At 39.0% G+C, this 24,244-nt stretch overlaps 1 protein-coding gene across 5 annotated transcripts in view; it reads right to left on the reverse strand.

Moving 5' to 3' along the window:
* Positions 1 to 24,244, reverse strand: part of MET (MET proto-oncogene, receptor tyrosine kinase) — an 89,732-nt gene that overhangs the window by 2,355 nt on the left and 63,133 nt on the right. For all 5 annotated transcript variants that reach the window (XR_006179227.1, XM_042872689.1, XM_042872691.1 and 2 more), the window contains exons 11-20: positions 19,892 to 20,110; positions 14,291 to 14,437; positions 12,128 to 12,284; positions 11,203 to 11,343; positions 8,747 to 8,977; positions 6,378 to 6,458; positions 5,573 to 5,754; positions 3,829 to 3,938; positions 1,170 to 1,335; positions 144 to 280 (exon numbers count right to left, since the gene is read on the reverse strand). Coding sequence is in view for 4 of the 5 variants with exons in the window: in XM_042872689.1 (XP_042728623.1) it covers positions 144 to 280; positions 1,170 to 1,335; positions 3,829 to 3,938; positions 5,573 to 5,754; positions 6,378 to 6,458; positions 8,747 to 8,977; positions 11,203 to 11,343; positions 12,128 to 12,284; positions 14,291 to 14,437; positions 19,892 to 20,110 (1,571 nt within the window). In the remaining variant the exon portion in view is untranslated. The remainder of the gene's footprint in view (positions 1 to 143; positions 281 to 1,169; positions 1,336 to 3,828; positions 3,939 to 5,572; positions 5,755 to 6,377; positions 6,459 to 8,746; positions 8,978 to 11,202; positions 11,344 to 12,127; positions 12,285 to 14,290; positions 14,438 to 19,891; positions 20,111 to 24,244) is intronic.

Consider the following 24,244-nt stretch of genomic DNA (forward strand, 5'->3'; position numbering starts at 1 on the left):
AACAAAAGAAGTGTTCAATTATGAAATAATAAAAAAAGGAAAAAAAAACAACAGCTCTTCTACCCCACAGTCTCATATACTGTAATATCAGAAGTTACTGCAATATCAGCAGTTGCAGAAGGTTTTGCAAACTATTTACTCACAGTGGGTCAGGGCAGTATTCAGGTTGGAGCAGCCTTCTTCCTTGTAATAAGTAAACAGTTATATCGAAAGAATTTACATCAGGATAAGGTGGTGCCCCTCTTGTCATAAGTTCCCATAACAACACGCCAAAGGACCACTAAGAAAACAAAGAAATAAATAACAAGTGATAGGCTTGGAGAGCTTTACATTCCAGTCTTAGAACATGGTTTGACTCACATAAACATTCAAATGCATTAGTTTTCCCTTTGAAAAGTTATTATTTTACTGCATTCAGCTTCATTTTAAGTGAGCTAATAAATGCTGTAGGGACTCGAGGAGCCACTTAAGTTAGAGCCAGAGAAACTCAAGTAAATAAATGAAAGAGAATAAAAGCTTATAGGCCTGCTACTTAGCTGGTAAAAACTGGCAGACATCCTTTGAGGTTAATGGAGTGCTGCCAATTTACATGATCTGATGATCTGACTGACTTTGTGTAAATAAGTACTGAAGTGGTGAAAATTCTACGCATCACAGGCTAATTTGGATCTGGACTGAAAAGAGAGCTAAAATACAAGGTGATCCAGCCAACTAATGACTTCACCCTATAATTTGTTCTTTTAAATGGCCAGGTAGTACTTGAGATTGCTGTAGGCAGAAGGTAAGCATTTATAGAGCAAATAAAGTCTTTTTGTGACCCATTGCATTTTATGATATCAAAGTTAAGCTGCTTGGTCAAGCTTTGTAGAGTCCCTCCTATAGCAGGGATCAGCTCCAACTTGGCTCCTTAGTGTACCTTGAAGTGGAATTAAATTCCTAATTCTTTTCTGAGTTCTAATTTTTTACTGAGTAGTAACACAGTCAGGTCATGTCTTGCTGCTTTGTGCCTGGGACATCTGTCTTTGCTGGATATAAAAACAGTCTCCTACTGTACATGAACTAAAGTTAAATTCAAATACAAGTTTTGGTTTGAAGTCAGTCCATTCATTAAATGCTAGAAAGTGACAGGAGAGAAATTAGTAAGTGATACAAATATATTTGTACTTTACCACATCTGACTTTGTTGTGAACTTCTGAGTTTGTAAACTTTCTAAAGCCATCCATTTCACTGGCAGTTTAGCTCCTGTTTTATTGTGCACACTGTAGTACTCTTTATCATAGACATCTCTAGCAAGACCAAAATCAGCCACCTTGACAGTGAATTTTTCATCCAACCTGAAGAAATGACAAAAAGTGTTATCTCCATCTGAGCAGACAGCATTTACAATGATGGTTGATTATAATGAGTGACTTGCATTTTTGAGACTGTGAGTCTGGAAGGCAGTATTTTATCTTGGAACTATTAACAAATATTATAGTGAAACAAAACTTGATACGCATTTAACAACAGTGAATGAACTCAGGAAATTACTAATATTATTTTTATAATAGAACTCAAATTACAGTTCTCTTAAAACAATTACTTTGTAGAAAAAAACTTTGCTAATAGCCTGTATATCCTGGCTGGCTGTTACGTCATTTCTTCCGCAGCTATTTCTTCTTCTGTATCCTTAGAAACCTCTCATTTTTATTTCCAAATCCAAATATCACCTTTCTTATTCACTTTCAGTTTGGATAAGGAAGGACCTATCTTTATCTCAGTGACTACTCGTATCTAATAATGCAATCCTGTCACTAAGAATGTGTGACTGTAATGAGATGGGTACTGGTGAAGAATGGTGGCATAGGCAGAGTTCTGCTGAGGTTGTAACTCAGTCATTTCACCAGATCTCCCTAGCTTTGGTCTTCCTAAGTTTGGAGTATGTCCTGATAAGCAGTGTTATTGACAAAGAACAGACAGAGCAGTGGGGTTGGCATGCTTAATCCTATCCTTCATTATGTGTAGGCCTAGCTACAGGAAGTGCCTATCTGGGGGTTGATGGGGGGTGAGGATGGATGGCACCTCTGAGGATCATCTAGTCCAATCTCCCTGCTCAAAGCAGGGTCAGCTGATGCAGTTTGCCAAAGACCATGTCCAGTTGAGTTCTGAGTGACTCCAAGGATGGAGACTCCAAAATCTTTCTAGGCAACCTGTGCACGTCTATAACCACTTTTGTAGGAAAAAAAAAAAGTCTTTCTTATGTTTAAATGGAATAGAATGTCATGTATTTAGTGTGGGCCTTTTGCCTCCTGGCCTGTCACTAGGCACCACTTGGAAGAATCTGACACCAGCTTCTTTACTCCACCACGTCAGATATTTATGTGTACGGATGACCCCCATCACCATCTGAGCCTTCTCTTCTGCGGGCTAAACAACGCCAGCTGTCTCAGCTTTTTCATGTAGCATTTCTGTCTCTTGAACTTTATGAGATTTCTGTTTGGCCAATTCTTTAGTCTGCTGAGGTTTCTCTGAATGGCAAATGAACAATCTGCTGTATTTACTGATGTAATAACTAAGCTAATAGCAATGAAGAGAGTAGAAGGCAAGTTTGATGGGTTAGCAGGAGGGTAACTATGCCATAGCTGTTTCCTGCATATCTTGTAGAATAGTCAAGTATTTGTAGGGACTATGTTTGCTTCCTGACTTTCTTTCTGATGGACTTCACCAGTGTAGAAGGAACTTTGTTTATGAATGCTGAATTCCCCACGTCTGCCGAGGAATGTGGGTCTTCAACCCTGTATCTTCCTCCCATGTGGTAGCAGCTCTCCAGACTCTGAAGTGCTGAGCCACATAAAAGTACAAAAGCAGCCATTCAGTTGGCAATATGAGATACCCTGATAGCTGTTTCCTCCTCCCATAAGAAAGAGGCAGTAGTTCAGAGGAAAGTGTCCCATTGCTATGCTTTGGACTTGGATTATATGAACCAAGACTTTTATCCATTAACGTCATTCCTTTGTTCTTAGAAAGGCTGAAAATCACATTGGTTGATACTTAAACAGCAGCTGCAAGAAAATGTGCTTTTCCAGAGGCCATTCAACTACACAAGCACGCAGACTTTGAAAAAGAACAAGAAATTTGATGTTATAGGTAAAAAGCCTTTTTTGCAGCCAGAGCTCCAAATCACCACATATTAAAAAAACCCAATACTCTAATATTTAATGCTGTATCTCATTAGTTCACAACACAGGTGATGAATCAGCAAAATACTATTGGCAACTACTGTATCAGTTAGACTTTGTGTGAACTGAACTGCCTGGCTATGCAGTGACTGGTAAGATTCTTTGCATACTCAATTTTAAATGTAAATTAGTGTATGCAATTGAGCCAAATTAAGCTTACACTCATATAATGAAAAATTACTGTCAAGAAGTCTCACTGTTGTTTCTGTGTTCCTGTTTTTCTCACAAAATTCCCTACTGCTAGGTGCGGCTGCAGAGACGTGCTGCTTCTGAAGAGGTTGGGTGAAAGCACAGCAAGTTGAGACAGCAGCAGTATAACTTCCCTTAGGTGATGCCTTTTAAATTCTCTCACCAATGATTTTGAGAGACTTCACTTTCACCTCAACTTTCCTTATTTCCCACACTCAAAAAGCTTATGTGTAACGAGTGAGTCTTTAGCAAGATGAGTAGCTCAGCAGTATGCAAGACAAACATCAGTGTAATTGTGGAACGGTGGAAAAAATCTAGTTTGACTAAAAAGGGAGAATCCCAGAACCTTCTATTTATCTCATCTATCTGCCTAACACAAAGGAGTGTGATAATGTGCTGGAAATAGATGCTTGTACTTACATACAGTTTCTTGCTGCCAAGTCTCTGTGGACAAACTTTTTGCTTGCAAGGTATTTCATCCCTTTTGCAACCTGAAGACCAAATCCAATTAAATCTTTAACTGTTGGATTCTGTAAAATATAAACATTTGCAATGCAATGAATGCAGAAACCTGAATAGTAGACTGTTTTTTTTTTTTGTTTGTTTGTTTGTTTTTTTGTTGCTGTGACTTTCAGTTTTTGATTCAGATATCTTGCCACCAGATTGAGCAAGGTGTCTTAGTGCTTATCATAAAATGGCCTAAGTTTGCATCCACTAAGGAAACACGCTTGAGGAGATGAAAAGGACTGACAGACTCCAAAGATGGAGATTGCAGCATAAGTAGCATGACTTGGGTTGGGAAGTGGAACAATGTGCTGAAACCTCAACAGTACAGCTGATACACAGAATTCACATATGTATATCAGTTCACATTTGTGAACTTAGAGTAATAACATGTAACTCAGTAGAAAATACTAACTGTGAACTTGGAGCTTGTCAGCTGGAAATGTCCAAAAAAGGAGAATCTTATCTGGGGCAAAATAAGTGCAAGCTATCATCAGTATGATGCTAAGGAAAAGATGGATGAGACCTTAGCAGCTTTCAGGGAAACATTTCCTGCAAACAGCTGGTCTACAACACTCTGGTGAGACCCTACAGAAAAAAAGTTAAATATGGAAATAAATATAAAAATAAACCTGTAATTCTTTTATCCAACAACACAACTTGTCGTGAAATAGTAAGGTCCAGCAGATAACTGTGTTGGCATTGTTCCATGCCATTTTCTTCTGTGCAACAATCCTATTCAGCTGTGGTTATTATTCTATTCATTTCAGGAAGACACATAGAGCTTCTCACACACAAGATTCCTGGTGCTCATAGAATGAAATAAGTTCAAAAGAGAAGAAGTACCTACCCTATAAAGCTTAACTCCTGCAATAATTCTCCAAAATGCCTTCTTTTTTAGAAAAAAATTATTTATTTTATTTTTATTTTTTAAATTCCTGGCTACTAGGAATGAGCAAATGAGCAAAGTCTCATTGGCTCAGAGATCACTTTCTATTGCCCAAGCACTATGAAATGGGTGAATACTACAATATTCACAATATTCACAATATTCAATGGGCTTAGACTACTAGAGGCAAGACCTGGTAATGTCCTGCTAACGTGGGCCAGTGAGGCCCATGTGAGAAAACTGTAGAATCTCAATAAGAATTAAGAAAATCTTTGATAAGAGAGTACTCACATTTTGTATAACAATTATTGGTTTACTCTGTTATGATAAGAAGAAAAAAAAATTGATATCAGGACTGTGACATTCTCTAGCTGGCTGTGAAGATCCCTTACCTTGAAGTTGGAAGAGCATATGGTAACAACTGACAGCTGTACTGAAGTCAATGGAGACACGCAAGTTTAAACCAGCAGATGGTTGGGCCCCTTTACTTGAATCTCATAAAGACATTTGTTTATGAAGAGGCTTATGGATGGGAAATGAGAAATACTTATTGCTGATAATTTCTGGGAAACACTGTAGAAAGGAATTTGAGGGGGAAGGGAAGGAGTGGCAGCGCTGTGGTTGGGCTCGCTGCCAGCATAGGCAAGTGCCAAAGGTTAAGGTGTAGTAACAGCAGCAAGTTACATACCTAATGTAATTATCAACCTGTAGTGTTGGGTCTGGGTGTGGCTAGACTTGATTAATGTTCCACTGACATCACTGCGTACTTACATGAGTCTCGTTCCTAATGAAGTTTCGAAGGTCTCCATGTTTCATGTACGGAAGGACCACTAAGGGGGATCCTTCATTGGGTAAACAGATTCCCAGAAGTGACAGAACGTTGGGATGAGTGAAATCTTTCATGATTATTCCTTCTTTCAGAAACTGAGCTACTTCTTCCAGGTCTGTAATTCCTAAGAAATTCAGCATTAAAATGTAATAATTAAAAAAAAAAAAAAAAATCTACAGTTCATTTCTGTACAGTGTCATCGCACAAATGAAACTGATAATGAAAGCTACAAATATGCTCCTCACCTCCCACATTGCAGCTATGCTATGTGCATAGTTCTTTTACAATCACCAAATGTGCTGTTTTTAATTCAAATTTTTAAATTAATTTTAATTAATTTCTCCTTTGCTTAGTATGAATTGCATAACAAGACTCCAGTAAAGCTTTTTTGTTTTGTTTTGTTATAGTCTCTTCCTGATTTTCCAGCATCTTTGCCTGCTGCTTATCAATTTAACTTCCAAAAGCAAATCTCAAGGAGTCAGTAGAATAAAAAATGACACTATATTTCCCTCATTTTTCTCTATCCTATTCTTTGTAGAGGAAAAACTTGGACATTTCATTCAATGAATAAATATATAGCAATGCCTAATAGTAATCTAAAGTCACTGGAGCTGCCCTACAGATAAATTTAATCCAGCTGCAACTGGGAATTTCTGTTTGTGACAGTACACTTCACTGTAATTGATTAGGTCATCATAGTTGTCTTTGGAATTATGGTACTGTCGCACTCTCAAACATGTAACTCACTGTTCAACGATTTCACAGCACAGTGAATTTTCCTGCCGTCATTATCCAGCAGTGTTCCATGGTACACACACCCAAAATGACCTGTGTAAAAAATGAGCAAGTTTAGCTTTAGTAAAATTAGTCTTCTGTTATTTTCCATTGGGTAGCAATTAAACTTTAAGAAAGTGATCACACTCTACTTCTGTGCAATTCCCAACATTTGTAATATTAACTGGAGCTAACACATAAAACAGTCATTACATGAAGCCATCATTACATAAATGAAAACTATCTGCAACATAATTGATATTTCTTGTCCTAGATGAAGTATCTAAATAATGACAAGGCTGGCACCACAGCTGCTTCATGTTCTTGTTAATGACCATACACACAAAACAATACATCAGCCCATTCCCACCATACTGTCCCACTGGACAGAGTTGAATAGGGGCACTGGAAGGCGCAAGGCAGCATCAGTTAGAAGGAGCTGATTCAACCACTGCATCAGTTGTTCCAAGGGTCTGGTTTAACCTCACAGCTGTGATGTGTCTTTAATGGCAATTTGAATAAAGAGGCTCTGTGGGCTTATAATCTTTCTGATCTTGTTATTTCATGGAAAACGTTGAGTGTTAAAAGCAGTGTATTGGCCATGAAAGGTTTGGGAGTCACTCCACAGGTTAGCCATATTGGTAGGAGGCAGTCTGTTGTTTCTGCTGTGGTCTTGTTTCTAGTGCATAGTATCACTAAAAATGATGAGCACAATTTGCCTTCTTGCTGATAGACTAAGCAGTGAAATAAGCTGGTAAGGACACAAGAATCCTTCTGAACCTGTGTTTTTCTGTCGGGAAAACTGAATAGTCTGCAGAATGGAAAGACCTACTGTGAGTCGAATTGTTTGGGAAGCATAGAGAACTTCAAGCTTCAGGCACATCCATTAAATAATCCAGATCAAATTATGTACATATAATGGTGACTTTTCTTCATGGATGTACTATTTAATGGGCACTTTTAAGACACTAATATTTGCAGTCAAAAAACAAAATAGGTGTTGGTTGTTCTTTTTTTTTTTGCAAGTTCTTCAGACAGAACAAGATTATTTTTACTAGGTTCCAGCCATAAGTGCTGGTTGGAGCCCAGCTGGCTTTGACTTTGGCTTGGGGTAAAATTAATATAAAGTTTGTTTTATAAAAACAACTCAAATCCCATCAGACCACAGCTTGTTTGGAGCCTGGGCACAAATCCTAAAGCTTGGATTGGGTGTGTCTGAAACATTTTTGGGTTTGGCCCATTTCTAGTTATGGAGGTGAAAATTAAAACAGGTTAATTATGTTGGTGTCATTCCTGATATTTTTCAGCATTCAAAAATGGGAAATTACTTGGCCTTCTCTGAAACAAGAAAGAAAAGCAAAAGGCCCACCCTTGCTTTGGGGATGATGAAGTGTAATACATGGAAGGGAAACACACTGACTGTATGCTTGATTTGTGGCTATTTTCCTGCAGAGAGGACATTAGGAATATCACTTACAGTTCTGTAATCAGGATTCTGGTACTCAAAAACAGATCTCTTGAGCATGATCTGTAGAAGTACTGAAAATCCAGTTTCCACTTGGTTTATTTGTAGGTACTCAACAGCATAGATTTTAATAAATGTCATTAACAGAAATACTGACTTGGGCTATGAATGTGAGAGAGAACTCATTCATAAGAAGATGTAGAGAAATAAGGATTATGGGAAAAAAAAAAAAACAGAAAAAATGGGAGACTTACTCAACTTGCTGTTGGGTTGAGCAAGGAATGGAGAGGAAGAGAGAGACTTCAGTAAAAGGAAACAGTGAACTCTTCAAAGCTGGGGGAAACTTGTGGAGAACATGTACGTGTGCACATCCATGTACTGAAGGCACTTAGTGACTGAGGGGATTTCAGTGCCATGTAGCAACCCACACAGCTCTCATGCTAGGAGTTTAAGACTCACTGATGCCTCCTCCTTGGCACCTCCTGCCAGTTAGGCACACACCTTCAGCTTGTACAGTATTCTGCTGTAGATTCACTCCCTTTCTGCAGCCTCATAGATCAGACTGAGCTTTTTGGTGGCCTGGAAGAAGGCAAGAGTGAGGCAGCTGAGGGGTATCAGCAAGTCTCTTGAGTTCAAAGGAATCTCATTAAATGTCAGGCTACTTCCCCTCTCTGTGGTCTTCTCCAACTCTAGCACACAGCCCTTCATATGACTTCAAAATGAGAACCCCCTTGGCTGTCCTCTTGATTTGGTGTACGGGATGCTGTGCCGTAAGAGGAAAAAAGCTTGAAAAACTCCCATGTAGATACCTGATTCACAGTGGTTTATGATGACTGGATGTGCAAAAAACCCAACAGTTTGCAGTTACAGTACCCACCTCTTCCTATTACTTCGCTGAAATGTACAATCAGGCTATCAGCACCAATAACAACGTGCTGGACTTCTTTGACCAGGTCAGGATTTAAGGCACTGATATCGATGTGGACGTTAGTTTGAAGAAGAGGACTGGCTAAATCTGAGTCCCCACTGGACAGAATTGGAGAGAGGTCAGAGTGAGGATATTGGACAGGTCTGCACGATCCATTCTGAGACATGCTTGGGAACTGATCTGCAAGATGAACATAAAATATTATAGTATTTTCAGGCTTTTCCCTAGAAAATGAAAAGTTTTCTTTCACTGATAAGCAAGGGTTTGACTTCACCATATGAAAGCAGCTTGCTTTTGCAAAAGATTTTCTCACAAAGGAAAATGAAAATAAGCACTGCTAATCTGCCAGACTCCAGGGAAACCATGTCACTAGAAACTTATGCTTGTCTCAGCTCTACTTTTATGAAAGCAAATGGACAAGATTTCCACTTTTAGAAAGGAACAGAACAAGATCTTGTCACTTCTTGCCAAGGGCAGTTTCTAGTAACTGTGAGTAATAGAAGTAAAATGGGAAAAATGATAGGGATGGGGGAGAAGGAAGTAGTGGACAATTAAAAACACGAAACCTGCTGTCATGTTTTAATTTGGTAGGTAACTCTACTTTTCATGCAGGTTTCCAAACTGCTGGTGACTAGCTATATTTATCCGTTGGTAAATATTCAACCAGGGAAATGCCGAGAGGTGATTCATATCCTGTAGCTCCTGAAGATAATACAGTTGGTGCTACTCATGAAAATAACATGAGCCAGCTGATTCAAAATAGCAGAAATTAAAATGTTTCAGTCAAGCAAGAAGTATTTATTTGAGAAAATTATTTTTGTCAACATTGTGTCCAAGTATGTTAAATTCCTTTTGTTTAAAGGATTTTTCCTGGCATTCTATGTAATGGAATCAAGGAAATAAGTTTAATTTACACTAATTTCAGTTTGGAATGATTCCAGTGGAATCTGTGAACAGAATTTAGCAGAAGGTCAAAAAGAAAAGAGGGGAATAAATTTAACAACATAAATTATTAGCTATTTTATTGCACAGACATGGTTTATATATTTAAGTGTAAGACCTGGGAGGTTTTCACATAGCACTGTTGCCACAGAAGGTAATGAGAAAAACTCACCACTGCTCTACCTAGAAGCAAAACCAAAAACTCTTCCATTTACAAGCTCCAGTTATGTCACCAAAAGCAAGTATCTATTTAATAGCCATGGTAAAATTAGTTATGGTCGTGAACTAATTTTTATAGCTCCTGCATGTAAGTGTGCTTGTCTTAAAATATTCCTGTCATTTTATTCTTTTATGGTAAATTAAGTGAATGCCCTTATGGCAACACTTGGTGAACAAACCTCATTCTCTGTGGCACAGTGGCCCTGGGATCACTGCAGATTTATGTTCTATTAAGGATCTTTGCACAGTCTTGTCTCCTGTATCACCTTCCCTTCTAACACTGGCACAGACTTTCCTTTCCTTCAGGAATCTTCCAGTCAAGAAGCTTCCTGTGCCAGCTGTCAGCAGCAAATATAAAATCAAAAAGGAAGCTGGAAACTGGCCCAACTACTAAGAAAAATCTGTGATATCTCAAATATCTTAATACAGTAGATCCTAATAGTTAAATCTATTTAATGGAAATCAGAGGACATGGACTCCACATTTCTTAAAGGACAAGTTCACTCTGAAGTGGTTTGGTAAGAGCAGTAGAGTTCTCTTCTGAAGAATGTCCACTCTAAAATGGTGTTACATATACAGAAACATATTTAGCACAGGATTAATCTTCCCTTATACTCCTAGACCTGCCAGGGAACACAGTGTTTTCTGAGGCTGGCATCCTAGCACACATGGATCTCCATTTGAACTGTGACAATCTGCACAGCCCTTTATCTTCAGTTTTAAACTGAATATTTCTAGGTGATAGAACTTGCCATTTATAGAAAGGCGATGAACAGACCAAAGAATACCAGTTTACAAAAGTTTCATTTTCCATTTGAGCTGACAGATCTGCTTTATAATGACTCTATAAAGTCATTGATACACGCTGAAATTAAAACCACTTGCCATCCTTAAAATCATGCTTTCAGACTGGATTTCATCATAGTCTGGCAAACATCATGATAATACAAAATCATTATATCCACTAGCTCCTAATTAATTGTGGAAGATGCTTACAGTGAGCTTCTGCTAATAGTAGTTTATTAAATTCCTGAAAATGAAGTAGACTAAAAGTAAAAATTCTTTTCACCTTAATTTTGGGAAGCACCTGAGAAGCTCAGTTCAAATAGTGAACCTGTGAACACGTGATAATCCTGTACAATGGAGACATGGTCAAACAGCCCAAATGGCTGCAATCTGAAGGCAGAGGAACAGCAAGATGCATAAACTGGTATCATCAGTACAGATTCATAGAAGAGACATACCTTCTAGGAATGTTGACCTGTAATCTACAGATTCGCTGGAGACCATTTCTGTCGTTGGACTGACACTCCTTGCACTCACCAGCCTGTCCAGGTGAGGAGTGTGCACTCTGCCATCATAGCGCACCAGGTCACTTCCCAGATCTGAATGGGAAGGAGAAAGAAATATTGTAACACCCTCATGTTTACTGAATGATAACATTAATGTAGTAATACGTTTAATTTTAGATGTTCCTCTCAGCTAGGAAAAAGGTCAGTTTTGTCTGAGGCAAATATAGGCAGGACCTGAACTTCAGCTATTGGACTAGGACAAGAATTGATGTAATGCGTTAGTGTCTCATTCTTGGCCATACTGAAAGATCCAAGGGAGGTCTGAAGCCTCTGGGACAGCTTCATGACTGCACTGTGACAACACATCAGGACAAGATCTGGTTCTATAGCAGCTCCCTCCTCCTTCCCACTTGCACATTGCAGCAGTTTCCACTGGAAGGAAAATCAGACACAGGGGCCAGAAAGGAGGCAAACTTTCACCTAGGTCCTGATTTGAGTGAACAGGACACTGCAGTGCTCTGTCTTGCACAGCCTTGGCTCAGTGTGGGGACTTACAAGGACACTGGAAGCTGAAGAACATGTGGTTCCGGGTGCACCATCTACTTGCCCCTCTTGTAGGGGTGACTGGGAAAAAGAAGTTACTGTGTTTCCCTAATAACTCAGAATTTCCCCCTTCAGGCACAGTGCGGCCCTTCACCCAGCTCAGACAACAGCCAAGGGCTGAAATGCATCTAAACATTGAACTAGATTGTGAAACTTCAGCTCACAGGTTACGGAGGGGCACTGCACAGCACTTAATCAGAGCATAAATTAATGGTTTTTTTTTAAATCTAAGGTATAACAACTGAATGATTGATTGGAGTTTACTATGATAGACCTTTAATCTGTTTCTTCTTCCTTCTCCAGAGAAAAAATACCAAAAAGATAAAAATTAAAACAGATGTTGAAACAACTCCAGCAATCAGTCCTGTGAAATTCTGATCTTGCCGGATCAGCACTTTCCCAATAACTGTTGACAAAACTTCTTGCTTCCACTGGAAAAAAAAAACAACAAACAAAAACAAATAAAAAAAAGTAGTGTGACGATTTCAAAAGACAAGTAAGAAACAGATTATTAGTACTGAATATAAACTGATATATCCCATATGAAATACATCTCAATTTTACGATGCTCTACTGAGATAAGACACTGGCAGTGCAGAAGTGATTTTATTGGTGTCTGTGAAAACAGATCTTTGTGTTTTGTGATGCCTTACTTGCTTTCAGGAGCTCTGGTGGGGACACAGCTAAGTGTGTGCCACCCCACACACACAGCACTCTCTCACAGACACACTGCACAACAGGGTTATGTTGTTATCAGATTAAAAATACCAAATTCATACATTCACTCGAATGGATAGGCCTATGGATACATGAGCTGAGATGTATGCTTACAAAAAAAAAGCCCAAATGTCTTTGATATGTGTCCTTTTGGCATAGCCAGTCTGTAACATCAAACTGTCTTTCTGTTGACAGCATGCCTGCATTTGAGTTCCCAAGGTCACATGAGGCTGTCCCTTGCCAGCTTCTAGCTCGTCGACAGTTTAAAGAAACAAAACAAAACAAAACAACAACCCCCCAAATCAACAACTGAGCAAAACACCAAGCAGCTAACGGGGAAAAACTGTTTCAGATCACACGGCACTAGCTCAGTCAGTTGGAATGCATTTGGCCATCTTTTCTCCTCCTCCTGTGGAATTCATTCCTCTGGGTACTGTAATGATGGATTTGCCCGTCAAAAGAGCAAATTTTCTTGTTCGCTGGGCAGACTTCAATTTCTGAGGCTCCTTGCCAGTAAACAAGCAGAAACCTTATTTAACCCCTTTGTGTTGTGCCCTTTTCTACATATGGAATGCGTGTCGCACATATGTGCTGCTTAGAGGTTATGGCCTACTGTCACGTAGTAGAACAGATTGAATGAGATTGAGTATGTAAAATACAAATAGGTACAGAATGTAAAATACGAGCAAATACTGTATGAAAGTAGGCACTTACAAATCTGAGAAACAGATGTGCCAGAAGGGAGCTGCACCTCATTCTACAGTTTGTCTGATATGCCCAAGATTTTGATTTCTTACTTTTCAAAGCAAATGTACATTAAAATAAATTAACATTTAGTGCATTAAAATGAATAATTACTATTTACTAAGATTGTAGTAACACATAAAAACATCTTTCAGAGGACAGAGTCTCACTGAGATGAGTGCCATTAAAGCACAGAACAAAATGATGGTCCCTGTTCCAAACAGTTTACACAGACTACGATCCTGGTCAAACTTAGATGACTGCTAATGTTAGTGTTTCCATTGTTTTCAGTGAATTGGAGTCCATGCTCAGCAAATTTAATTTGTTAAAATGAAATTCCCCCTCCCTGTGATTTTACATATTTATATTTTTAAAAATACAGACATGTTGAAAGATGTTTGTTCTATTCTATGAATCAGTGGATCTACAATTTAAATCTGCGGTAGAATTGTGAATGACTTGAGAACAAAGATGAAACTCAAACATTTGGTCTCAGTGTCTGCATCTCGCAAAACTAATGAGACTATATATGTATAAAAGAGGAAAAAATATTTCAGAAATCCAATCCTATTGTCTGTATCACAGTTTTTTGTCTTTTTTTTTTTTTTTTAAAATGACTTATGAGCTCCTGAGAAAACCCACTCCATTACAATTTCTTGTTCTTTACCACATGGCATCACTTGTCTTTGGATTAAGAACTAGCATTTTATTTCTGTGGTCCTTAGTTTAGGTTCTACTTTGTGCCCGAGGCTCCAAAAGTCTCTATACAAACTGGTAATGGCAATTATAATGATAATATTTCTTTTAAAATAGTTGACATTATTTGACTTTCCATCCCAAACAAACAGAGACTGAGATGGAGATATCTCTGAAAACAGAGGATCGGGCTTATATCTGAAGTTTGTAAATTCAATAGTGTCACTGGGATTGATAATTAGGTGATATTAATATCACACGTGCATTGTAGCTGCCTCACCTCTATATTTAGCTCACTGTTGGATTTCAGGAGATCGCTCGGAACTGTGCACAAAATTGTTTCTGACTGCAAGAGAAGGTTTTCACAGCTTTTATTTCCAACTTTTAGCACCTCTCCTTTAACAGCTTCTGAATCAATATAATTTCCCTTGGGGAAAAAAAAAAAAGAAAAAATCAATTTAATATTACATAACATCCTTATAAAAATTAGGGAGAAGGGCTTTTATTACCTTAGAAAATGTTTTTAATGGAAAAAAAACAAACCAACAATTGTAAAATAAAACAGACTAATACAAGTTTACATTGACCAGTCAATATGTGCATATCAGATTTATTCATGTAAATGGGAGTTTGACAGACAGGCCAGCGAAGGGGGGATAATAATGTTTAAGGATAAAATCTCCTGTCACTACTACTCACACAGCCCATAAGGACTTCTTAAAATCCAAATGTCTGAGGAATAATTTCTGCTGGTCCTGTTTAGATTTTTGCATAATTTTCACAAGAAAGAAAGCATTATGTGATCCTGTTGTTTATACAAAATGAACATTATATTATCCACAAACTAAAGGCATCTCAAATATTTTGTTTTGCAAGTGATTATGGCTGAGGGAGTGAAGCCCTCAAAAAGGAGTGACTGAATTTTAATAATAAAAAATGCACAAATCTGTTAAAATGACATTCTTCAGACCAAAGAAGAACAAACTCTGTTAAAGATGACAGCATGAAAAGTGCACTCCCTACACAGAAAAGCTGCCTTCACATCTCAGACCTGGATGAAATATTATTCCTTCTGGTATTGTGATAGTGGTGTCCGAAAACCAAGGTCAGGATCTTTTGTGCTTAGGACTACATTGGTATTTAGGAAGCTACAGTGCTGCCCTGACCCATTTACAGCCCAGCTTAAGATAAGATGAAAGAACCGGCATATTATGAGGGAGTAAAAGGGGAGAAGGGTAGACGGGGAGTAACAGTAATGCAGTCTATTGATGTGGGCTGGGCTGGGAGTTTTTTCACGAGACAGGAGGAAAGAGTCATGCCTGACACTGCTGTGAGGCCTTGTCTACTGAAAAGAAAATAAGAATCCCACTCCGAAGAGCAAAATAAATGTTACCTTGGAAAATGCTTTTTTTAGGTCTGAGGCTGACCCCTGGGGAAATTGTAATAAAAATAAAGGATAGCCACTTTAATGACCTATTTTGACTGGCAAAGCCATACCCCAGGTGAGTGCTTTTTAATTGCTGGCAAAAAAAGTCCATTTTGCTATTTTTTTTTTCTATCTACTTGGAGCCATTCTGTTTGGTGTTGAATATTCAGTGGGCCAGGCATTGACTGGTGCTTTAGTGCTTATTAGTCTGGAAACTTACTGCAGATTGTGAGCCATTCAAGTTCAAATCTATCCTTTGAATTATTACCTTAAAAGACCTGAACTTGGGTCTCCTGTGTTCAGGACAAATGTATGGTCATGGAGAATGTGGATGAGTGGTCTCTGTTTTCCTTCTGCACCAGATCTTAGGAAATTTCCTCCACCCAAACTGATGCTTAGCCAAAGGAAATAATCATACTGATATTTCCCAGTGCGGTCCTTAGTCAGTTACAGTGAAGACAGGTGTGGCAGAGAACATCCAAGATCTCAAATGTGATGTGAAACATGACATTTGTACTGCTTATTTCTCTGGTGAAAAATTTATAGATACGTGCTAGTCATGTAGGCCTAGGCCTTATGGAAGCATGCAGAGACCTGGCACTGGCTTGGCACATCAGCACAACTCCTGACCAGGCCAGACCTCTGCAGGTTGTGTGCAGCTCAGGCTATGGCCAGACGATGCAAAACAAAAGAAGTGACACAGGAGTAAAGCAAGGCCCCTTCTTCACCACTGTCTGTCCTGCTTGCACCACTGGCTTGGGCAGAGGCAAGCTGTGCAATTGCTGCTGCAGCCCTCAGATCTGACCTGGCACACAGTCCGAAAACCTCGGTCTGCTGCACTACTTCAGAAGTCATTCCTGCACCAAGAGGCTGTTGAAGAACATTCTCAAGAGCCCCAATGCGATGTCCCCGGCAGAATTAGGGCACCTTTCTCCTTGGCAAATGTGGGGTGCCGAATGATACTGATATAGGGGTTACCCTGTCTTTGCAGTGTGTTACTGCTTGCAGTATCTACAAACAGGCGGCTTTCTTGACATGACTTTGGTCAGAAGTTCCCAACTGCACAAAGTGAACTGAGTGCAGGAGTCAGTGCTCTGAAAAGCTATCAGTTCCTTCCTGGTCCAGATCAGCAGCTCTTATGGGAGGCCATGAGCAGAGTCTTTAGCAGATTCCTCTTCCCCGACAGCAAGTTTTTCCTACTCTGTGAGCTTCCTATATTGGCAGGAGATGGGAGCTCTTCTAAAGTAACGTCTCTGTGGTGTTGAAGCAGTGAAGTGCTTCAAGCTGCTCTGCTGTGACCGCTCTGACCGGGGCATGGCGGGCACTGAGAGACTTCAAAGAGTCACATACTTGGCAGAAAAAGACAGTGATGATGTGGGTCCTTAAGAGATGTGGTAGTGTGGAAGACAAAAGGGCTGGCACTGAACACAAGGAAGGCTGGCATTTATGGTGCATAGTGCCCTGACTGTATTTTAGACACTAGACATAATGTTTTCTTGCACATAACATTTTCTTACAAAAATGTTTTTTGGTCATCAGGGAAAACCAAATAGTACCTTTTAATCGGGACCCACAATCATTTGATGGAAGTTAATATGTCACAGTAGATTAGTCTGATTGAAAAACTTGTGATAAAAGATCCCTCCTTCTCTCTGAAACTAATTAAGAAATAGATAAAAGAACTTTGGTTTGGTAGAACAGCCTGTTCACTGAAGCAAGCTGCCATTTAATTTCATGCTGAGCTTGCTTAATTACCGCACAAAATATGACCATGAGGCATGTAAACTTGTATGTGTGTATTTTTGTATGTGGGTAGGGGATGAGGGAAAAGTGTTGGCAATATGGCTTGTAATGATCTTTTGGCTCCTTAATATAATTTCTGAAAGCTGCCTCACTGTTTTGATAGAAGCATCCCACTATAACTAATTCTATTTAGAGGATGCTAAATTGGGGCTTGTTCGTGCTTTGTTGCGGAGACCAACTTTCACCAATGTCATTCTTCAGTTGGTTGCCAAGAAATAATCAGGGCATTAGGTTTAGGTAGACATTTGCCTTGTGTGCCTTGACTAAGGGTGACATCAGTACTACAAAATTGTTAGTTTGGGCAGTTGTCAGTGGAACAGTTCTCAGCCAGCCTCCCTCATCTCAGTGGATTCTTCCTGTCAATAAATAGCACCAGGGAGTTTTCCTTAAGGGAAAGTAAAAGATCCAAGAGCAAAAGAAGAGAGTTAAAAAAAAAACACCAACAAAACACCTGATTTTTAACCTAAGTTCCTGGAATGATTATGAAATAAGTTAACCGGGAAGCTTTTCCAGGTAGATGAAGGACAGGAAGGCAGTTGGGAATAGCCAGAATAGACTTCCCAGGAGCAGATTTTGCATAAGTGGCCTGATTTCCCCCTGTGAGTAAATAACTGGTTCTGCAGATGAAATGAGAGCATTTGAAAATGTTTACCTTGCTTTCGGCAAGGTTTGCAACACAATCTCTCCTAGTATTGAAAACAAATTCACTTGATACAGGCTGGATGAGTGGAGTATAGACTGGGTAAAGAAAATGAATGTACCATCAACTTAAAGATTGCAAATCTAACAAGTGGCGTTTTTCAGTGGCTGATGCTGAGACCAATAGCATTTAAAATGTTCATCAACAACCTGGACAAAAGAACAGTTCATCACATACTTTAGTAGCAGCATATACTTGAGATGGAAGGAAGTGATTGTTATCTTTGCTCTGCACTTGCAAGGCCACACCTGAATAATTGTATTGAATGTTGGGCCACACAGTAGAAGAGAAATAATGACGAACTGAGGAAAGTACAGAGGGCTGCTGATATAGAAAAGGGGCTGAATTCAGCACAGGATGCACAAAGTGAGGTTAGGGGAACTGGATTATTTTTTTTTCTAAACTGTAAAATCTCCACCCTTGAAGAATTTTGAACCTCATCTGGACAAAGCCATAAGCAACCTGACCTAATTTTAAACTTAGCACTGCTTTTTGATCAAGGGAGTTAGACTATGAAGACCTCCAGAGGTTCCTTCCAATCTAATTTATTCAATGTTTCTTCTTAAATTAGTCTTCTTCCTTTCCAATTGGTTGATATGTGTGACCTGGAAACAACTGGAACTTGCTGCTGTCACTGCACAGAGGCACTGAGCCATACAGAAGCTATGTATTCCCAGCTCTCTGCTAATCTGCACACCAGCACTCTTTTTAGTATGTCTCTATGAAAAGGCAAACAGTTACTCTGCAGTGAGGAAGGAGTGATTGGTTGACCAGGATTTCCAAGTAGAAAAAACAAAATAACAAAAAACTCTAGATTTATTATTCTTTGGAATCTGCCCACCACACTTTGGTGTCACGTCACATCAGAGAGTTTGACTAGGACCCTGCGTGACAGTCCCTGAAGTAAGCCCTTCTGCTTTTCTGCAGTTAGAAGTTGGCTCATTGGACCATCTTGAAGTCAAAAACCTCAGGGCTCCTCGATTTCATGGCTGTATAGGGAAAAAGAGTTTTGGCTTAAAGAGCGATGGAGCAGGGACACCACTGAGGGAGATTCTTTTGTCTACAAGTTTCATTGTGCCATATAAATTATAAATATTCTATGGAAATGAAATGTACACAATAAATTTTCATACTCATTCACTGTAAGTTAGAATTCCCTGTATTTTTATTCTGTCTCTTTTTGACACTCTAAATCAGAAAAGTACTAAATTTCAGGAAATCAGATTACCAAATTAATTTAACATTCTCTGCAGTACTCTTGCACAAAGAAGGCTGTGCCTGTGAGGGCCCCAAATTCCTGAGAGATGGTCCTGAGTGCCCACCAGGTTATTTTCAGAGCTCTTTTAGCTAGCAGTCAGTATTAACTTTGCATTTTTCATGGATCCATAAATATTTAGGCTACATTGGTGGCCGATCTTCAGTGACTGTGCACAGACCAGAATTTCCCTCGGCTTTAGAAAGCCAAAACTGCTGGGACACTTCTTAAAGGTGACTCCACATCATCCATGAGGAAGAACACAAAACTGTATGACAGTAAGAGCTGGGACACACACAGACCACACACTTCAAGTTCTGGGCTGCTGGCCATGTCTAATCCTAGACTGGTGACACAGCCTGTAGCAGTCAGATTCTGTTACACTTGTCTCACTCACAGCTCAGAGCTTGGGGAAAGCCCCTCTCCCTCCCCACCTGATGTCAGCAACTGCCCCGGAACGCCTTTGGTTTCACCTCTTTATCTTTTAAGCTGTGACAATGTGAGGTTTGGGAGAAAGCACTACCAAAAACACTGTGCTCCATTCCTCTATGCCTTTGTTTCCTTGGGACTTCCTCTAATTTATCAACAGGTCTGTTCCACAGTACAGCGCTGATGTGCACTTCACAACTTTCAGTGCAGGTAAGAGTAGTTCCATTGAAAAATGAATAACTTAAAAACTTATTTCAGCATTTCTTACCTTAATTTCCAGAACGTTTGGGTTGCTCCTTGAGATGAACACTGGCTTTTCAAAATGTTTAAATACAGGATTATTTACATAGTCAAAATCAAAGTACAGAGAGCTGACACCATCAAAAATAAAGAATACTTTGGTTACAAAGGGTGGTTGAAGATTGAAGGCTTTTAGGGAAGGAGTTGTACAGCAGATTATCTCTGAACTAGAACGGTGGTTACATGCCTATAGGAAAGAAAGGAAGAATTGGAGTAAGTACGTGCATAGGAAGTAACTGATAAACATAGCAGTTGTTTAACAATACACATATATTGAAAAAATAAACACCAGAAGTCTTGTTCTTCTTTAACCAAAGCAAAATCCCGATCAAGGCTACTCAGCGTTTGTTTAAGTGGGGAGAAGGGTGTAAAAACTCAGTGGTGTTTGCACTCTCGTTGAGGAAATGTTCAAGTAAACAAGCTTCCTGGCCTGATTGTTCACAGCACTTTTAAAGTAAATATTTTGAAGATAATTAGTGGAAAATTATTTCCAATGCCAAAGACCATCAGCAGGCTACCCTTTCACTGGGCTGTATGGGGACACAAAGCGGCCATAACTCCAATATCCAGCCTGTGTCAGAGCAAACACAACATGGATTTCTCTGCCTTTTATACTACCAAAGCAATAGCAAGAGATCAGAAGAGAAATTAAAAATAAGGCAAATGCATCTGACTAAAACAGTAGAAAATAAAAGTACGCTATGTTTATTCATGGTGTAGCTGGGAATTGGCCTATGAAACTTCAGCAAAACGTATCTTCTTTCTACAACAGCAGGTGTAGAACCCCAGAATCGTGGCATTTGGTGCTTAGGTATAACACAAGTAAGTTCCTCTGGGATGTGCTGACAGAAGGTTCTGCTTCATGCTGTATATCCCTGGATGAGTGGGGATGAAGGTTTGCCTCTCAGTGCAGTGTGAAAGCTGCCTGACGTCACATGTGAAGCACCACTTTCCCTTCACTTGCACTTATTCCCACTAATGGTGTGCTCTGGACCAAGCAATGCTTCTCAGGGGAAAGATGAAACTCTTGCTCCAGAAGACCTCCTAGGGAATATACTGTGCTTTGGAGCTGTGAATCAGAGTAAGATGTGTGGCCAGGGTGCTTCCAACCATCCAGCAGCACCTTGACACAGGTTTCTTGAGACAGACAAGATGTGAATCCTTGCAGGTGAGATTCATCCAGCCTGCATCCAGACACCCAGAATGCAGTTAGTTCTCTGAATTCCCTTGATAGTCAGAAGAGGAGGCGTTCATCTGATCTGTTTTAGACTTTAATAGATTTAACTTTACAATAATAATATAATAGTAATAGATATGACTAGATACAATAACTTTAAATAGATGAGCAGCACTCTCTAAGGATCAACTTTTCTCTCTTCAGGGTGTTCTAGATAACTAATTGGATTATATTGTCAACAGCGCATCTACAAGCATCGATGGGAAGTGTGGTGGGTGCTGGGCAGCATCACACACATTGCAAAGAGGCTCTTTTATGATTGTGCTGTGTTCTCCCTTCGCTGTGCCTCCCCTTCATGCCTCCTGCAGTGGATACGGTTGAAGGACTTCTGGCACAGTTGCTTCAGCTCCACAGTACTTTTGTGTAAGCCTTGTATAAGTAGTTCCCTGTTCTGAAAGCAGACGTTACATTGCTCTTTGCTTTAAATAGAGTGGCTGACATGTGGCCCCGTAAAAATGGGACTTACAGACTAGTCATCATAAACCTTACATTTGATCTACATGATATTTTCCTGTAAAACCAACAGTGCTGTTGAATACCTTTGTGCATCGAGGAAGGGCCAATATATACATATATTTTCTGTTTTGTCTTGCAAATCAAATTGGTTCTCATTATAAAATGCTGTCTGAAGAAGCTGTGAAATTGGTTTACATTTTTCTCTAATATGCTAAATTAATGCAATGTAATTTTGCTTTGTTTCCAATCAGTGACATAACATTTCAAGCTATATCAATTATGTACTCATATTAACTTGAAAAGTAAGATTAAATTAGATAACTGCAAATCAGTGCTTTTTTTTTTTTTATCACCATAGCAATTCTCTTTCTTTGCATAATATTGTGAAATCTTAAGTCTGCCCAGAAAAACACGTTTAAGGTTCTGAAACTGAGCATTAGACATTTGGAGCTCTATCACAAGATCTATGTATCTGTGAGCTGTGAGTTTTACGCTCAGTTAAATAACTCAGAGTAGCTTTCATTAAAGCCAGGGGAACTTGCACCCATGCAACTAACAGCTCATAAGGATTCCTAATTCAGGAATAGTTGTCCCATAACAAAAAGGCGATCTGCAGGACACGAGTCAAGGCAGAATTTCCTTTCGTTTTCTTACGGGATCAGAGAATTTTTGTTCTTTCTCTTTTGAATGCCTTGCTACAGACCATTTATCACAGCTCATGCTTTATTATGTCACATGGATGTAGAAATTCATTTGAATCATGATTGTATTAATAGGATGCATCGTTAATATAATGCATGACTGAGTCAGATTTTCCATGATATATGAATATTCGTAAAGTTATGTATCATATTGTGTCAATTCTAGAAAGAGATTACTGAAATATATATATAATTATAAAACCAATTATGTCCTAGGTAATCATTATATTTATTTGATTAATGTAAATTCATTAGACTTTTTATCTACTGTAGACCAGTGATGTCTGTTAAATGAATAGCAGTGGTATTCATAACTTTGTTTGTGGCTATCTATTAGAATCAGATACTTTACTTTATCAGGCTGGTCTCTGAAGAGGATGCTTTCAGAGAATGATAAAAATCTAATAATACTCTTTGGAGGGGATGCAATGTGACTGATTGGTAAGGTCAAGAAAAATCTTATTTGCAATGCCCTTATTGGTACATGATTTGACATGACATTTTTACCTTGAAATTGGTTTTAGCAATTGAAGAATATGATGGTTTAGTTTTCAAGAAATATTGGATTGAGGATCTATAAGAAAAAAACAAATTCAATCTATTGCCTACTCAATTAAGATACTGCCTATCACCCAGCACCTTTAACTTTTATTTAATTAGGCTTTAGAGTACATTCACTTTAAAAGCCAAACCTGTGTTCTTCCTATGACTATAATCTACATCTGAAGACAATAAGGAAGAAAAGATGTAAAAATTATGAAGCATTTCACAAGCATAAATAAATACTATGCCCAGAGGGAATAATAATCCATTGCACAATGCATATGACTCATCACTTAAAGGTATGTATTCTTGCTTCATTCGTAAAATATGACCCTTGAGGCAATTAATTCAAACCTGACCTACAGAATCTGAACTTCAATGCCCAATTCAATTTTTTTTCATCTGACACAACTACGGGAAAAGCATGAGGGAAAACCTTGGAGCTTCAAAGGTCTCTTAGCAGTCGACCCAGATAAGAGAGGGGCAGTCGGATGTGTATTACAGGATCTGCAGCAGTCAGAAGGGAGAAAAACACCAATTTGTCCTTTCATAAGAAGTCTAAACTTTTGGAGTTCCAGTGAGAAATGAAAGATGAATGAGGTTAAAGACAGACCAAGAGGCTCTCCACCTGTCTCTGCCAAGAATGATTTCTTAGAAGAGAGAAATGAGAATTCAGGTCGAACTTGAGGAAAGCCCATTCAGAAGGCTTTTATGTGTAGGTGAGAAACGCAGCAGTGACACTCAAGCAGAGTATCTTGAAGATTTTCAGGCAGCTCATGGGCTTTTGCTGTCATTTCAGTTGGTTCTAATGGTTTGGCAACATTTTAATTCCAGTTGTCTCTTAGATGTAAACACTGGAGATGATATTTTCAGTTTATCAAATTACTGGGCCAAAAAGTTCCTCTTGCTCCTGCATCTGAGAGCCAGCTCTTCACACAGTATGACTGATACTGACTGGGAGTCCTTGGGCTCAGGATGATTAATGTATGTGATAACAATACCAGGGACCCGATGAGTTTGCAGCATGGGATCTTTTCTGATATCCACCACTGGATTCCTTTCTCTGTGAGAAATGTACATGAGATGCAGATGCAGCACGGAAAGAAAGGCCATGTTTCCCCTTTGTGAGGGAAGATCTTTACTGAGCTTCTGTGGCAGCATTGTTCCACAGAGTGAACATAGCTAGAAGATCTGACCCCAAGTGGTTCTGGATATAAAATCAGGAATAACTTCAGTAATCCCACACTCACCATCCACAGTTCTCAGAGAATTTCTTCTATTATTATTAAATAAATCTATGAAAGACTTTAGTGGGTGAATTCTAGCTAGTTTGAGGGGTATTATGAATAAAGATTTTAAAATGTAATTTAATTCTTCTTCCAAA

This window comes from Lagopus leucura, unplaced genomic scaffold, assembly GCF_019238085.1.
Source record: "Lagopus leucura isolate 7727_CA_CO unplaced genomic scaffold, USGS_WTPT01 Super-Scaffold_100008, whole genome shotgun sequence".
Taxonomy (NCBI): domain Eukaryota; kingdom Metazoa; phylum Chordata; class Aves; order Galliformes; family Phasianidae; genus Lagopus; species Lagopus leucura.